This window comes from Galleria mellonella, unplaced genomic scaffold (genome assembly GCF_026898425.1).
Source record: "Galleria mellonella isolate WM207_F2 unplaced genomic scaffold, CSIRO_AGI_GalMel_v1 utg103, whole genome shotgun sequence".
Classification (NCBI taxonomy): domain Eukaryota; kingdom Metazoa; phylum Arthropoda; class Insecta; order Lepidoptera; family Pyralidae; genus Galleria; species Galleria mellonella.
Window position 1 is genome coordinate 4,396,485 of NW_026441966.1, and position 16,623 is coordinate 4,413,107.

Below are 16,623 nucleotides of genomic sequence, written 5' to 3' on the forward strand. Positions count from 1 at the left end.
ATGATTCTATTACGTATATATTGTAGCGAAGTAAAATGACCATTAATTTCTGTAGTGCTAGAAATTAAACAATCTACCGGCTTTTTTAAAAACAGCATGACGATTTTTTTTTACGTCTAGTGATAGATACTTGCATAGATTTGTAGACGTACTTTCGTATGGTAAAGTAACAGCCTATTTAAGTTGGAAAACAGAAGCACCCCGATTTTATGGCTTAAAAATGATTCTTAAAAAGTAGATATACTTGTAAACAACAAAACCATTACCTACTTAAAAAAAAAAAAAAAAAACTAAATATAAGATACCAGATTGCACACTTCTTAGGCTACAATTGATGTAGTCAGTCAATTGATTCTATACTTACTTCAATAAAGAAATCATTATCGGTGTAGGCACTAAATTATTGCGTAGAATTTGAATGGATATGTACTTGTATGAAGTCGTATGTGCCCCGGCATAGACTAGGCCACCCCTTCCTTTCCCGTGGGCGTCGTAAGAGACCACTATGAAAGAGCCAGGGATAGACAACAGTGTCCCTTATAAAACGTCTCTAAAAGCTTAACTGCGATTGCCGACTCGCCTGCCAAGCGTGGCAACTACTGACAAAACTTATGAGATAGGCTTATGTTCAGCAATGAACAGTTAACGGCTGAAATAATAATAATTATTATTATTATTATTATTTCAGAAGTCACAACTGTTTGTGATTGTTTTAAGTAATGTCTTTAAATGACAATGTAAACTTGTACCAATTGTTTAAACAGTGATAAATCACTCTCACTTGCCGACATTTCAAAGAAAATTAACAAGCGCTCTTGAAATTCTCGATTCAAGAATACAAAACTTTCTCTTAAAGCAAAGTGTTTCTCTTGTTCCAGCTTCAAAATTTCAAGAGAACCTCTTGAAGACTATGATACAGATCGAGAACACATTTTTCGAACTGGGAAGGACATGCCAAAGGAATTGTCTTATAATATGTGATCGCGGGGCGATGGACGCCAGTGCATGTAAGTATTAAAATCAACAGCATTGATTGACTGAATCATCATTATTTTGATATCATTATAACATTGTGAATTCGTGATGCGTCATGTTATATTTTTTCCAGTAATTCTATATGTATAGTACGCTCGAATACGAATGTTTATTGTACTCAATAGAAATAATTTCAATACAAATATGACAAAGTAAAAATTGAAATGTTTCTTTTGCTTTTTTCCATAATATTTTTAAATATTAACTTTGGTATTTTTTTTATGAATATAAAGGTTGATGATGAAGTTATATTGTCATTGAAATACAAGTTACTTACATTTCCATAACAATACCTATAATATTTTGAACGCCAAAGTTTTGAAATAATAATTATCTTAAATATGCTACGATAATATAACAATACGAAACACGATCTCGAGGATGGCAAAATGGTAACATTCCGGTCGTTCAGAAACGTGATAATATTTATTACGAATAAATTACTATCTATCTATCTGTGCATCAAATTTCAGTATAAATGTATGTTACACACATGCATGAAATTTGACTCTATTGAGCATGTAATCTCTGCAATTTATTTGGGCGGAAAAATCAAAACTAGTTCTATGGTAGACTCCCAATTTTCTCACAGTACAATTCCGGAAATTGTAATTATACTAATCCCTATTCGAATTATTATTTTTTTTTTTTGCTATGACGTACAGTTATTTCAGTTTAATTGGAATTTGGCATGTACAAATACCTAATGTAATAAACACTGTTGTCATCTAGACTTAAATAAAATTGAAATATGTGTTATCTATGGATCATGATGACGTTAGCCCCTTTCCATTAGGAAGTGGACCATTCAGCTCGTTTCTAAAAAAATATGTTAAAATAAAATATTTTGTTTTTGATTTCAAACACGAATCTTAAATTTAATTTCCTAGTTTGAGATATTGAGTCATTGGGTAAATGCATTGAGTATATATTTACATAGTATATTTATTTATACAAGTGGTACATATTTATAGTATTATTACTTTGGAACTAACATGTTTCAGCGGAGTATTATATGTAATCTATTTATAGAGACTACAACATCTACATATACTAATCTGAATGATTACACCTCTGTCTTAATAACTTTGATGCCGAGAAGCATCCTGTATTAAGGATCATAATCACAAGGGCCAACGCGTGACTGATACCTTTGGTATTTTTTTTAATGGAATGATAAGCTAGCCGCCAAAATGGTGAGGTACCAATGACGGGTGATATGCGAGGATGAAAGCAGGCCAGTTAGCCCGTCGTAACGAATTTCATAAAAAATAAACCATGTTGGTTTACAGGAGAAACCACGTGGAGATTGACCTGATAGACCTGATGCAACGGGCTTGCAACACCAGAGATATAGTAATGGAAATAACACCATTACTATGCCTGGTGTTGTAAACTCTGCGATAGCAGCTTCATTATGTTCGTAATTCTGTGATAAAAATAGAAATCACAAACAGACAATGTGGTAGCAACTAAACAGTAAAATTATAATGTTCTGTTTACAGTTATATCAAAGGAAAAGTGGGAAGCAATGATGGCGGCAAACAACTGGAACAGTGTGGAACTGCGTGATAACAGATATAACCACATCGTGCATATGGTGTCGGCGGCCAACGGCGCTGAAGACTTCTACTCCACAGAAGTAAGTCACAAATTCATTACTCGTCCTTAGCATTATTCATGTTATGTGTAAGAGATTGCTTTTAGCGATTCTAAATGTACATCTTATATCAACATTCTACGCGTACTTTTATTTTGTGCACAATAAAGGATATTATCTCAAATTCATTATCAAATTTTGATATTACAAAATTGTCTTCCAAATCTATTTATATTTTTTTTTTCTATGGTAAAAAATAGATACTTGATAGCAATATTTTCGTATATATTTGAGTTTGTGGTTTACCCATCTAGTAATCTACGATGTAGACCACATCTTTTTGCCATATTTCCTTAGAATCCGATTACAGTTTAAAATGTGATTGAGGAGTAACAAACATCGATACATATTCACAAAATTGGAATGTATATATATATGAAGAAGTCAGATAACATTTTTTATAAAAAAGTAAACAATACTAAAGATAGAGTAATAAAGAAGTTTATTTACCTCTTATTTTCGATACTGAGTAGGTACGAATGGTAAGATTATGTATTTACGAAACTAATTTTTATTTGTACTGCCTACTGTTGATTTTACCAACAATACGTGTTTTATCTTGTAATGATATATAATGTTATATTATTATTCATTTATTACCGAAGTAAAATTGTTTATTCAATAAAAAAAAGCAGTTTTAAAAGAAGCGTCGAAAGTTTGCTCGAGTCTTTGACAATGTTGACTAATGTTTTACATTTAAACACCGCTGTATTGTTTAATTTATTAATAGATTAAAACTATCACCTCCGATAATAACAAGATACATAACGGTATAAAAAGCGATATAATGTTACAACAACACGACACGTGGATTAAGATAACACGTCAATTATTACGCAACACTAATTAAATATTATTATATCAAATGGTGAATGCGATAAGAAAAAATGCGGTCAAATGCGAGTAGACACTAGCAATTAGCACTACATACTAACAGTTGTTTTTGAATGATTATCACCACTATTTGTATATTTTGTTACCTAACTAAATTTATAATAAGCTAACCTGTTTTTCACTAATACCACACACTAACATTAGATACAAAATTTTACCGATAAAACGAGCAAAAAAGTCTAAAATAATTTAAAAACAAATTGTAACATTCAATAGCACTACAATAGTTTAAATTGTGCTAAAAGAATGGCAATAATAAATAAGAATTATAACAAAAAAAAAAAACATGTCAGTCAATCCGGCATTTCTTAAAGTATAATTATGAATAAGATTCATCCTGATAACAAGCAACCATCAAGTACAAGTACATGAATGTTTGTAACACGAGAGACATAATCATTACTGCGGTACCGACACTTATGTCTTACAACGTGAAGTACTATATGTACGCAAATATTTCATTCCTATATATCATCTTTTAAACCATAATACGGTTTGTAAGCATGTTGCTTTGTGGCGAAATAAGTGAGATTAAAATATGCCTTTGTTACGGTCATTATCTTGTGGTAAAAAGAAACATTTTTAGGTATATGAGATAAGATAGAAGATAACATTAAATTATTTAATAGTACCACGTCATAATTGCACGTAAATAATGTTATAGTGCTTTGAGAATGCCATGGCGAAACCGGCCAAGTATTGTATAAAAATAACATTAATGGAATAGTACAAGGTACAAGTGTTTCTTATAATGAATAGACAATAATAATAATCATCTTTATTTACACTTGTTTACAAATTCTTATAAAAACACATTTTTCTCATCATTTATTCTGGCGTGAGAAATCTAACAATAAAATATCCAAAGAGGATCCAATCCCATAATTTTCCTTTAATCTACACATCATTTCATATGGCATGTTTATTGTAAAATTTGGCTACGTATAGGCTTAGTTTTAAAATACTTTTTTTTTTATTAATTCATAATATAAATGGGCCTATTTATTATTTTCTAATGCCAAGTTTCGACATCCTGTTGTCTGTGAGACGAACGTGTAACGGACGAATGGAGAGACGCCGTTATTTTAGTGTTGCCAATTTTATAGCACGGTACACTTAAGTTATCTCAAAATTACATCGAACAGAATTATTTTTGTATATGTCAGTATAGTAATAATAGTAAATATTAATGTTCGAAACTGAACTACTTTCTAGTCATAGTTCCTAAATTTTTCTTTCGACTAATTATATGAAGAAAATTGTCATGTTGCCAGAATCCAGGCCTCAGCTGTTTGTGTGGATAATGAATGTAAAATGAAGCAATATCAACATGACAAAATGCATTTAAATTCACTTTCAGTATCACATGTAACCTATTTATCTATTGGCTACAATTAACCGCAATACTTGATAATAGTACTAATAATAAAACGGTAGAGAATCAGCAAGCAAAAAAATTATGTTACATTTATGTGATTGTGGTGAATTAATTGGTAGACTGACTATGTATAACTTAATTTTCCATGGGTGTCGTAAGAGGCGTATAAGGGAATTTAATGGTTAAGAGATAGGCAGCAGCGTCCCTCTTAAAACATCACCAAAGCCTAATTACGGTTGCCAATCCACCTGCCAAGAGTGGCAACTACTGGTAAAACCATGTTCTGCAGTGGACAGTTAACGGCTGATATGATGACGATAAATCTAGAAAAATAAATGCAAACAATATTTTATACTCGAAGTATATCTGTTTGTATCGGTTTAGGCGAGATTATTACGTTGTTCTGCCATATAAATATATTTTTTTTTCTAGATAAGTACACTCTAATCACCTAGCAGCATGAAATATACTTTACGACCTATTCTGATATCTACCAAATATACATAAAAAAAATCATAAAAATCGGTTGAACCGATTCGGGAGAGTTCGACCACAAACACCATGACACGGGATTTTTATATATAAAATAAAAAAAAAAGTAATTAAAAACAAAAGTGAGGCGTAATTAAGGAATTGCGAACAAGTTGAATTGAATTTATAGATATTTAATAAAAAAAAATTACAAATTTTCCGAGATACCAAATAGTGGATTATGGACTAAGTAATCTCTAAAACGATCATATATATCTTTAACACGATCTATATGTAATAATCTATAATTATGTTACATAATATCTAATACTATCACTATTATGATAGTGACTTTGTTGTCTATGAGGCTACTAATACAGATTAGCGTGATATAGTGAATTATTATTATTATTTTTATTATATCTCTCGTTAACAGTCCACGGCTAAACATAGGCCTATAAGGGTTTTTTTTTAATGGTTGATAATGCAATGGTAACTCCGCCCGCGCTATCACTATACACTGGCGAGTCACCAGTGAGGATGATAGGTGAGGATGAATTCAGGTTCGTTGGCCCATAGCGACTAATTGGACAATAATTAATCACAATGGTTTCCAGGGGGAACCGCGTGGAGATCGCAATAGAGATTAAAGTCACCATTACTAACATTCCATCTCCCCCCCTATAAACGGGGTTTTTCCAGTAGTTGCTACGTTTGGCAAGCGAATTGGTAACCGCAGATAGACTTTCATGTTTAAGAGGGACACTGCTGCCTATCCCTCGTCCATTAAGTTCCTTTAGTCGCCTCTTACGACACGGGAAAGGATGAGGTGACCTATTCTATGCCGGCACCATATTGCAGGTAGTAAATTATAATATTCTTTATTTTACACAAACATAATGTCAAGAACAATTAATTTTAAACGTAATGCACAAAGGCGAGCTTATCTCTAATAAGAAATTTCTTCTATATTTTATGTAATTTTTACCTAATCGTTATAAACACGTGCATATTTATGCGAACATATACATAAAGACGTGATACATTGAGACTGGGTGTGTTAGTGCATTGCAGATTGCATTACTACTCAGTTGCACATCACGTGCCTTTATTATAGGCAGTTTATTACAATGTAATGAGTACACCGCAATTAGAGTTGTAGTAAACATTGAGTAATATTTGTATACGTGTCTTATATATTACAATAGGTGAACAAAAAAACTGACAACTGACTGACTGAAAACTGGTGGACTGTATATCCATAGGTCGCGGTTCAGATCTGGCTCGAAGGACCAAATGAACAAAAATAAAATCGAATCTTGATCTTGAATGTGTTTATTAATTTTGTCCAAGAACGTCACAATCGAAAGTGTCAGATAAAAAACATTATTTTTCTTTTTTTGTATAAAGGGCCAACAAAGAGTTTATATACCAGTTATTAATTAAACAATAGATATAATTTAATAAGATAGTAAACGCTAAGACTTAACTTCACATAGAGTGAAAAATCTAATTCCCGCCAATACATTTCTCAATTTCGAGTAAATTTAATTATTTATTACAAAATATTAAAGGTATGATATATCAAGGGATCTGAGAAGTTAGAAAATAAACTAAAATTTAAAAATAATCGACAATAAAATGTATTTAATAAATTTGGCTATAAGATTACTTTCTTGAAATATTGATGTCAAATAAATAAAGGTAAAAATAGAATACAAAATTTTTATAAGAATATTCCAAGAGCAAATAAATAGAGAATTCTAATGAATTACAAAAAAACTAATCAGTAGAAAATTTCTGTGATGTTAATAAAATCACTTCAAACATTAGGTACGGATGTTAAGGAAATACAATCTCATAAAAACAAATACTTAGCTAGTGATATTCCTAATAAAACATCTATACCATAGATATACTGTAACATCCATGGTATAGTTAAGTTTTATCAAGTTATAATAATGTGATGTCTTTGGTGTGCCTCGTATCAGTTTCATTTCATTCTTATACGTTTGTTTACCATTCCCAATAAAATAAAATTATGTAAAACTTATATAAATGAAAACATTAACTATGTTTAAATTATTATCTTTAAAAAAAATTCCACTTTATTTCTAAATCATGACAAATATACAAATGGAATTAATTAATGACGTATATATTTTGTTATCTTTGTTGAATGTAAAGAAAGGATTACTCGAATTTGATTGACTGCTAATTATATTTCATATACCTAAAGTACTCATATTATCCTACATGTGCTAATATAAACATACATTTATATTAGGTATTTATATACCATACATTTATATTCCATATTTACGTTGAAACGCTATCGTATGGAAAATTTTTACAAATCACCTTACAATTGCTGTTTATTATTCTATTTTTATTTTATATACAAATACGAAAATAATTATATGTAATATGTTAAATATATTTGTTCAATTTTTATTATGTATATCGAGGAAAATGGAAATTTACTAAGAAAAGGCCTTCAAGTATTATATGGTACAGGTACAAACAACGGGCTTATCGAAGTTATTGCTAATGCAACCTATACAAGGTTACTCTACATATAGACAACTGATCTATTCTTTTTAATTCAACACGACCGCTGTATATCACTTTATTTTTATAATATCAGAATAAACAAGTTACTTGATCATGAAGGGCTTCATCAAACAAATTTCTCATCATTTTATAGGACCACGCATGCCGTTCCGAGGGCGTCGAACTAGCTCGGGAGTTGGACTACAACGCGGCGGCTGCATGGATCGGCCACCCTTACTTTGATGTCATCGACAACTCGACGGATTTCGATAAAAAGATGAATCGCCTAATCGCCTGCGTCTGCCAGAAGATCGGTATCGACACCGGCGACCGTCTCAACGTGAACTCCAAGAAACGCAAATTCCTCGTCAAATCTCCCATTCCCGCGGACACTGAGTTCCCGCCCTTTCAAGACTTCGACGTCGTACACAACTACTTGCAGAGCGATATGCGTAAAGCCCAGGTCAGACTTCGCAAACGCGGTCAGAAGGGCCACTGGTCGTACATTCATACATTAAGGAAGTTCCACCCGACTAACGGCCAGTCCGTTGAAGTACGGACGCAGCTGACCCACCGCGACTACCTGAATATGCTGCCGCAGCGTGACGACGCCCACTTCACGATATTCAAGAAACGTCGCTGCTTCATCTACAACAACCAGTACTACCAGTTGGACATATATAGGCAGCCCACACATCCCAGGTAATTTGTTTGGAAACATATATATCTATATTATAATCATAAGAAGCCTCCTAGATGAATGGCAAACGAATGTATCTTTCTCTATAAATTTGTTTACTATCCTAGGAACGGGGAAGAACAAGATGCCGAACATGCTATCTCGTTCTATTTCAGGCACCCTATAGCGGTAAAAGTTAGGAAGCAATCCCTTAGGAAGTCAGCAGAATAGCTTACCACTTCTTACATCTGTCTAGATGTAGGTGACATTTCTTATTACATATAGAAATGTTTTTAAGAGATATGAAACATTGTAATAAAGTGGATTTTAACGTAAAATATTCTTAAATTATATTGATTTATTTTTATATAGCAATACTTATTGTATTGCTCGATTAAATTCAGTTGTAGTTAAATAGACATTTATTCAGTGTAATTCAAACGAATACATAATTATTTTTCAGGTGCCGAGGTTTAGTATTGCTCGAAACATATAGCGCTACGTACGATCAAGATACCTTGATACAGTCTTTGCCAAAATTCCTAACCATTGAAAAAGAAGTAACTGGCGATCCAGCATACTCTATGTACAATTTATCCTTGAAAGAAGATTGGAAGACATCAAAAAAGTATTACGCGGGCATTGACAGTAACGGTAAGCGTTTCTTTGCGTATAATACGCTTGGTTATTATAAAAATAGTATTGTTGTCGTTTACTTGATAAATATAGTCTGACCACATAGGTTGAAGGTGTACCATGAAATGTGATTCCGAAGTTTCATACCGAAATGATATGTCGAAATACGTTCATTCATATTGAAGAAGAGTGACGCATCGTGTGTCATATATCTTAGAAATTTCGGATAAACATTCATGGTAAATTGGCTGTACCGCACCTGGGGTGGCAAGTAGGCGAAGCATGGGAGGTTTGCGTGGGGAGAAAAAACGGGACAGATGTTACGATATTATATTATCCGATTATTTTATATTAATATAATGTAAAACAATATTTATATACATTAAATTTATTACAATGTATGTAATATCAGTGAGATTTACGTGATATTTTTTATTAAAAATAATGAAGAAAAAGTATGTGGAGTAAAATACTAAATTTATAATTAAATTCTTCTAATAAAAACGTAGACATGATGCGATAAAGTGTGACCTATACTGTCTTTGGATATATTATCTCATGTACATACGATATATACAGTCCCCACCCACGCTCGTGTATCGCCCTCAATTGCCTATGGTACGATATAGCTCTGGCGGTCAGACTATTAAAATTTGCAAATAAATTATTTCAAATTCAGATACCTCTCCGCATGTAAACTTTTATAAGGATGTTGACACGGGCGTAATTGTGTATGATAGTCTAGTTTAGGCAACCTAGTTTATGTAGTTTTTCCTTTTATAAATGTGTCCTGCTCATTTATGTATGTTTAGATTTGATGTTTTATCACTCTTATGTGTATGTCACGCACTGTAGTCTCTGTCTGCTAGTGGTAGAGTTTATCGGGAATTCGTGAAATATTAAAGTAAACATAATTTTCCAGATTCGAAACCTGTTAAGCTTGGACATAAGTATTCTGAATTGCTTTCTACCGATGATTCCACTAACACGGACTAACACTGTTCAAGATTTATAAAATTATTTTTAATGAACAATTCCCATTTAGTAATTAATTGCGACTAACAACACAATTACGTCAGTGTCGTTTGAAATATAGTGTGTGGGGTTAAATATGTTTTTTTGGTTTATCAGGGCGTTCTAAGTGGTCAATGAATGGGCATAGTGATAGTAAACCTGATCACCGCTGTAAGACAAATGGAGTTCCCGATGAGAAAACAAATGGACACTCTGAAAAAGTCAACGGCTACGCGAGTAAAACTGGGGATTATCCTAATGTCAACGGTCACTGTGGCAGGAACGGCCATGGGCCTGTTAACGGTGCTACCATCCCCAACGGCAAGGCACATAAGGCGGAGCTGCAAAACTTCGAGAGTAACCACAGAATAGATCTCGGATCACCAAAGATTCCTAAGGTTGCTGTTAATATATAAAGGAGTACTAATTTATACTGCTTAGATTAAATATTCCATTTGTAATACCAATATTCACTTTTCAATGTTCACTTAACGTTTTTAAATTAATTTTTTGTGAAATGAACTATACCATAGGACTGTCTTTGCAGATTAATAATTATGTATATTGTGTCATTATTCATACCATACTATGTGAAATCCAAATGAAATCTATTTTTATAATAATTGTGACATAATCTTACTGTACTTATATATTAAAATTATAACTGGACTATGTCTGTACATTCAAGCAAAATTTTATATGAGGCATCTCCGACCGACGAATCTAATTCGGCTGGGCAGCGTTCAGAGAACTACACCACATCTTTTCATCCAAAATACCCTGAGATTTTGAAAAATAGTTCTTTAACAAATGATTGTTGCCAGTGATGATCTACGGAACCGAAACATAGTCCTACATGGTTGGCCGTATGGAGAAGCTTCAAGTTGCTTAGCGAGCTATCGAAAAGGGCTATGCTCAGAGTTTCTTTGTGTGATAAAATCCAAAATTATATCTGCAGAGTAACCGACATAGCCCGAAGTGGTAATTGACTGCTCGCATAGCAATAACCGACAACCGATGCAAAAGGTTCTTAAGTGGCGACTCCGCACAGGCAAACGCAGTGTAGGAAGCACCCTCCTCCTGCACTAGATGGTTTGATGACCTCTAATGCATTGCAGGAAGTCGGTGAATGCAGGTGGCTGAGGATCGTATTTTGCTGCAGTTCATAGAGAGAGGCCTATGTTCAGCAGTGGACAGTGATGATCATGAATATTAGGGGTAATAAGAGCAATGAAAGCCAATATAATAAATCACGCGTACCAAGACGCCAAGCAAAAAGTTAGTATTAAATATGAAAGAATATACTTAATTTAATGTCACTTAATTTTTATTGAACTAACACAAATGTATTAAATAGTTAAATATTGTTTGTGCCTTTACACAGTAATGTATATTTGAATAAATTATATATTTAGTACATGTAATACTTTTTTCACCAAGGGTAAGTACTTAATGAATTGGAATACTTAATTTACATTTATACAGTATATTCTGTATTGTTTTATATCATAAATAAAAAATGATGCACTTTGTATAATGAAATAGGTTGTATTGATGTTATTATTTTTACTTCCAATCTCTGTTATAAATTAGATAATTAGTGTTTTAATCGTGACTACATTGTTTCCACTAACAATACATACATCACATGTAAGATAGAAATTATACGGCTGTTAAACTTTTAAAATTGTAGTGGAGTTGTAAAAGTTTAAAATATCTTGATGTCGTGTCACGTGTCGCCGTAGTAGTTTAATTTAGGGTCCAATTGTAAACAAGTACACATACTTGAACAATGGTCACCCTATTTATTTACAGTACATTTTAGTGGCCTTTTAGTGTTGACTTTTGTGTGCTAAGAAATATATTTTTGATTAAAATATAGAATTCAATGTGCACATTAATGTTGCAATAATTTGTTGTATTAAAATAAAATTCTACTGTAATGTACCCAGCAAAGTATTCAAACCACCGCTAGTGTAATGACACTTGAAGAGAGCTAACATCTATAGATATTTGCTTTTGGCAAAAGTCCATGGTGGCATCATGGCTGTGTACAAATAACAATAAGAGCTATATATCTATATCAACTAAGCATATAGAGTAACACGGAAAATGCCAAATTACTATTTTTAAGGCTAATTGCACCGAAAAGACAAAAGAGAGATATTTTTGGAAATAAGTTACATAAAACCTTTTATGTTTCATTGGACATCTGAAAATACAGATGCTGTTTATCAACTACGTGATATTTATTTGTTTCTTTTAGATTATAACATGAAATATTTGAACTAATAAGCCAGTGCTTACTGATAATGTATGTAAATTTCGAAATACATGTCTCTCAGCATTGTTTCTAATAAAGAAAAATGCATCTACAGAAATAACTTGTTTCATTTATACCAATAATAATAATAATTGTTTATTTAAAACAAAAACATTGATTTAAATATAGAAAAACGATGATACCCGCAGAAGTATAAAACTGATGGAGTGACGACCTGAAAATCATTGCAGGGAGTCAGTGGATGCGGGTAGCTCAGGACCGTTCTCTATGAGTCTATGGGGGAAGCTTATGTCCAGAAGTGGACAAATAATGACTGAAATGATGATAACAAAACTGTGCCGCGAATATCAGCGCCCTCCTCCTCATTGGAAGATTCCAAAGCAAATCAATACGTATATGTTACATCAATGAAGACAAATTTTTTTCTAGCAACTACAATAATTTAAAAAATTTAAATACCTATATATACGGTTATCTTGCTTGATAAATGCTAAATATACTTATATAAATATGCCTTGCCAATATGCAAGGTATATTTTTTACATAATTGGGAATGGCAAACAAACTGACCACCTGATGGAAAGTGGTAAGGCAATGTATAAGTAATCATGACCAATACTAAACTGACATCATAGAATACACTGACGACTCTCATACGATGTCATGAGAGGTATTATGATTCAGATAATAAAGTTGTTACCCAAACCTAGTATTTCTCTGCGTTATCTCACTCTTCAAACTGAAATACACCTATGTATAAGCATGATACAGATGTATTTCACACATGAGACAAAATTGTGTGCGATTAATTTTTTTTTTATTTGATCTGAAAGAGCCTATAAATAGCATTTAGGTACTTAACTTTTACATGATCTAAAGGGTTACAATCGATGAAAGATTATGAAATCAGATATTAGAATTAAATTAATCGATGAAAGTGGAGAAAGCGAGAGGCATGTTTGAATCGGAGTATTTGGCGTGCTATCGTTTCCTCTTACACTAATAAAACACAGGGGTAATATGTGTATGTATGCATGTAGAATAATCTAAAATACAGTTAAGAATAGGATATTTAAATTAGATAATTTCACGAAATTATCAAATAAAAATATTGGTTATATCTCGGGTACATTAATGTTTTTAAGGTTATTTTACTACCTTCTTTTAATAAATATTTAGTCTCGTATAGCGTTGTCATTCATTGATTTTCGCTCCCATCTAAATTCCTAATATAAACTAAATATTATGAAACATATAGCCATGGACAAATAATTAATAGGGACCTGTTGTTCACTCCAAACGAGAATAAAATCGATTCTTTAGTGATTCTATAGCGGCCTTTTTAGTCAGCAGCGTCACTAGAAACAGCCTACCGAGTCTCTCCTTAAAATCAGTACTGTAAGTGAAGAATGAAATGCAGGTGCAAGTAGACCAGCTATTATTCAATTATCTACTTTAACTTTTATAATAAAGTTAGCAAATTCTCAAAAAGGACATTCTTAATTTGCTTGCATTTTTGTGTCTGAACCAACTTGGAATATATAGTGGTTTTCCATGTTAGTCCCATATGAATTTTGTTACAATTGAAGTTGCTGCTTTTTTTTTTAGAGAAGTCTCAAATGAAGATTATTCTTTTTTATAAGGTTTTTTTACATTGTTTTTTTAATAAATTATTTATTATAAATATGAAACATCGTGGGTGAAAATTTGTGTAAAATGAAGTTGTTATATGTTTATTTTTTATTTGAATCTTTAGCTTTCTGTTCCTTATACATTTTCATAACTTTCTTGCCCGGCACCAAAGTCTGACTCAAGCCTGGTCGTTTTAATTTCTTTTTTTCTGGTGTCCCATCCCAAACTGCATCATCAGTGGGTAATACAGAGTCCATAGTTATCTGGGGTGGTGGAGCAGCTGTCATAGTCCCTGCACCCTCGCATACAACTGATTTTAATTTCTGTAAATGTAAAAATTAAAGTCAGTAAATATTAAATTTATTTAATAAATATAATTTAAAATCTGACAAATACATATAAACTTATGGCCTTATTCATAAAAACATTGATGCTCTCATAAACCTATTTTAGCTATGGAAGTGTTTTGTCCCTTTTCTTTCACACTAGTTTTTCAATTTGAAAGAATGATAAAACACTGTAATAGTTAAAATAAGTTTATAGAATGTTTTAGATTTTATGAACAATGAGGAACAGCTATACTTTAAATATTTCTTGAAATATTGTGACAGAGTCAGAAAATATTCCAATTTGAAGATTTATCACACTGTACCTGTTTCTCAGTTTCTAATTCTTCGGCAGACTTCTGAATATCAGAATCATGTGCATATTTACAGTGGTGACCGAATCGACACCTCCCTTTTCTGTAGTTCCAGCAAATTTTCTTCCCGTTGATCATCTGTACATTGTCTTTACCTGGAACCTTACAGTCATTTTCTATGTACTTGACGATAATATGTTAAATTTGATACCTATTTGTTTACATTTACATATATCATATTAAATACCTAAATTGGAAAAATTTAATTAATTAAATAACTCACTGACTAATATTTGTATAGTCTACTGCAAACATGCACATATTAACTTTGAATAGAGTGCAATAAACATTAATATATTTAGTATGAAAAATCACAATGTAATTATAAGAGATAATATAATTCATAAGTTTATACTAATTTAATATCAACTCAACTTTACCATTTTAACGTGTTTCTCTAAAATAGCAGCCTTGGCTAATTCAGCTTCAACAAATGGATTGGAAAATACTGAGGTTTGTAAACTGCTTTCTCCAAGAGCTGGTTTAGGTAATTTGGGCTTTGTACTTTCCTGACATCTGCAAAAATATATACATTATTCAGATTGTTTATAGCGTTGAAATTCGTAAATGAATTCTGTTTTAATACTTGCTTGTCTTTAGTTTCTTGTGCATCTTCTGAATCACTGGAAGACGACGTGCCGTAATCCAATAATGCATTCATTTTGTATTAATTCCAATTTCCATAACACGATAAATCATACAAATATCGAGTCAGGTAAAACTAAAATCAATAACTAAAAATAATGGTACCGTTTCAATTTGTTGACATTAAAAAAATTATAGATAGATATTTAATAGGGCATAGGTAAGTACCAGAGTCAAAGAGTATATAATCAAGGGATAAGAGTATGCACTTCATATAAGCTACGTAAAACGAATTGGTCAGGATTATCTGACCAATCTACACAAAATCCTGCTTTTTCTCGTTATATTGGCCAGCCTGCTGTTTAAAATGGAAACGAATAGGTTATAATTATACTATAGTTTGATAGTAGAAACGCGAATTATGTGACAAAAGATATATATAAATTTTATGTCAAATTGCATGTTCCGATGAACTTTTTTTTAGTATAATATAATAAAATAAAACGAAATGTTCTCCTTCTTAAATATATTTATCACTTTATAAAATATTACCTTGAGATCTCAATTTCGTAATATTATTGATGGTAAACAAGTTCATAACACTTCCCGTAATATCAGGACAATTTCTAGAGTAGACCTCGTAATAGAGTCAATATTAAATATATATAATTGTAATTCCCATTTAAAATAAAAAGAAATATGTAATAGAAAGCTAAAACTGCTCCACAAATAATTTAAAATTACATCCATTTCCATCACAATTGACAGTATTTTTATTAGTTAAGTTGGCACTATTGTGATGTCATCATTTAACTAAACATTGGCATAATGTTTTCTGACCAAATCCATTCATAAAAGCTAGTAAGTAAGTTACGTAAAATTGGTAAATACAATGAAAAGTAGAGGCATCCTATGCATTCTAGTTGTGAATTTGATTTTTACCCAAATGTTAAATATTTTATATTCAATTCGATACAATTTTCAAGATTATTACCAAATCGGAAACTTGTGCCGTTTAACACTACGTTAAGCTATGCATAAAAAGAAAATAACGAAAAAAAAACCACTCCATTTCTTCTACTCTAATATTATTCCAAAAAAT

At 31.8% G+C, this 16,623-nt stretch overlaps 2 protein-coding genes across 8 annotated transcripts in view; one reads left to right on the forward strand and one right to left on the reverse strand.

Moving 5' to 3' along the window:
* The window catches only part of LOC113517637 (TRPL translocation defect protein 14), a 30,583-nt gene extending 17,879 nt beyond the window's left edge, over positions 1–12,704 (forward strand). For 6 of the 7 annotated variants that reach the window (XM_052901103.1, XM_026902385.3, XM_052901310.1 and 3 more), the window contains 5 exons: positions 879–1,007; positions 2,541–2,677; positions 8,146–8,693; positions 9,134–9,324; positions 10,438–12,704. In XM_052901103.1, the coding sequence (XP_052757063.1) occupies positions 879–1,007; positions 2,541–2,677; positions 8,146–8,693; positions 9,134–9,324; positions 10,438–10,736 (1,304 nt within the window). In that variant the 3' untranslated portion in view covers positions 10,737–12,704. Of the gene's footprint in view, positions 1–878; positions 1,008–2,540; positions 2,678–8,145; positions 8,694–9,133; positions 9,325–10,228; positions 10,410–10,437 lie in introns of those variants that run through there. The other variant, XM_052901261.1, reaches the window with a different exon arrangement.
* Positions 12,705–13,441: 737 nt separating this feature from the next.
* On the reverse strand, positions 13,442–15,779 carry LOC113517554 (uncharacterized). Its single transcript, XM_026902258.3, has 4 exons — positions 15,527–15,779; positions 15,317–15,452; positions 14,889–15,038; positions 13,442–14,559 (listed from the first exon to the last, which is right to left on the reverse strand). The coding sequence occupies exons 1-4, from the start codon at positions 15,595–15,597 to the stop codon at positions 14,338–14,340; spliced, it is 579 nt and encodes a 192-aa protein (XP_026758059.2). The 5' UTR covers positions 15,598–15,779; the 3' UTR covers positions 13,442–14,337.
* Between the last annotated feature and the right edge of the window lie 844 nt (positions 15,780–16,623).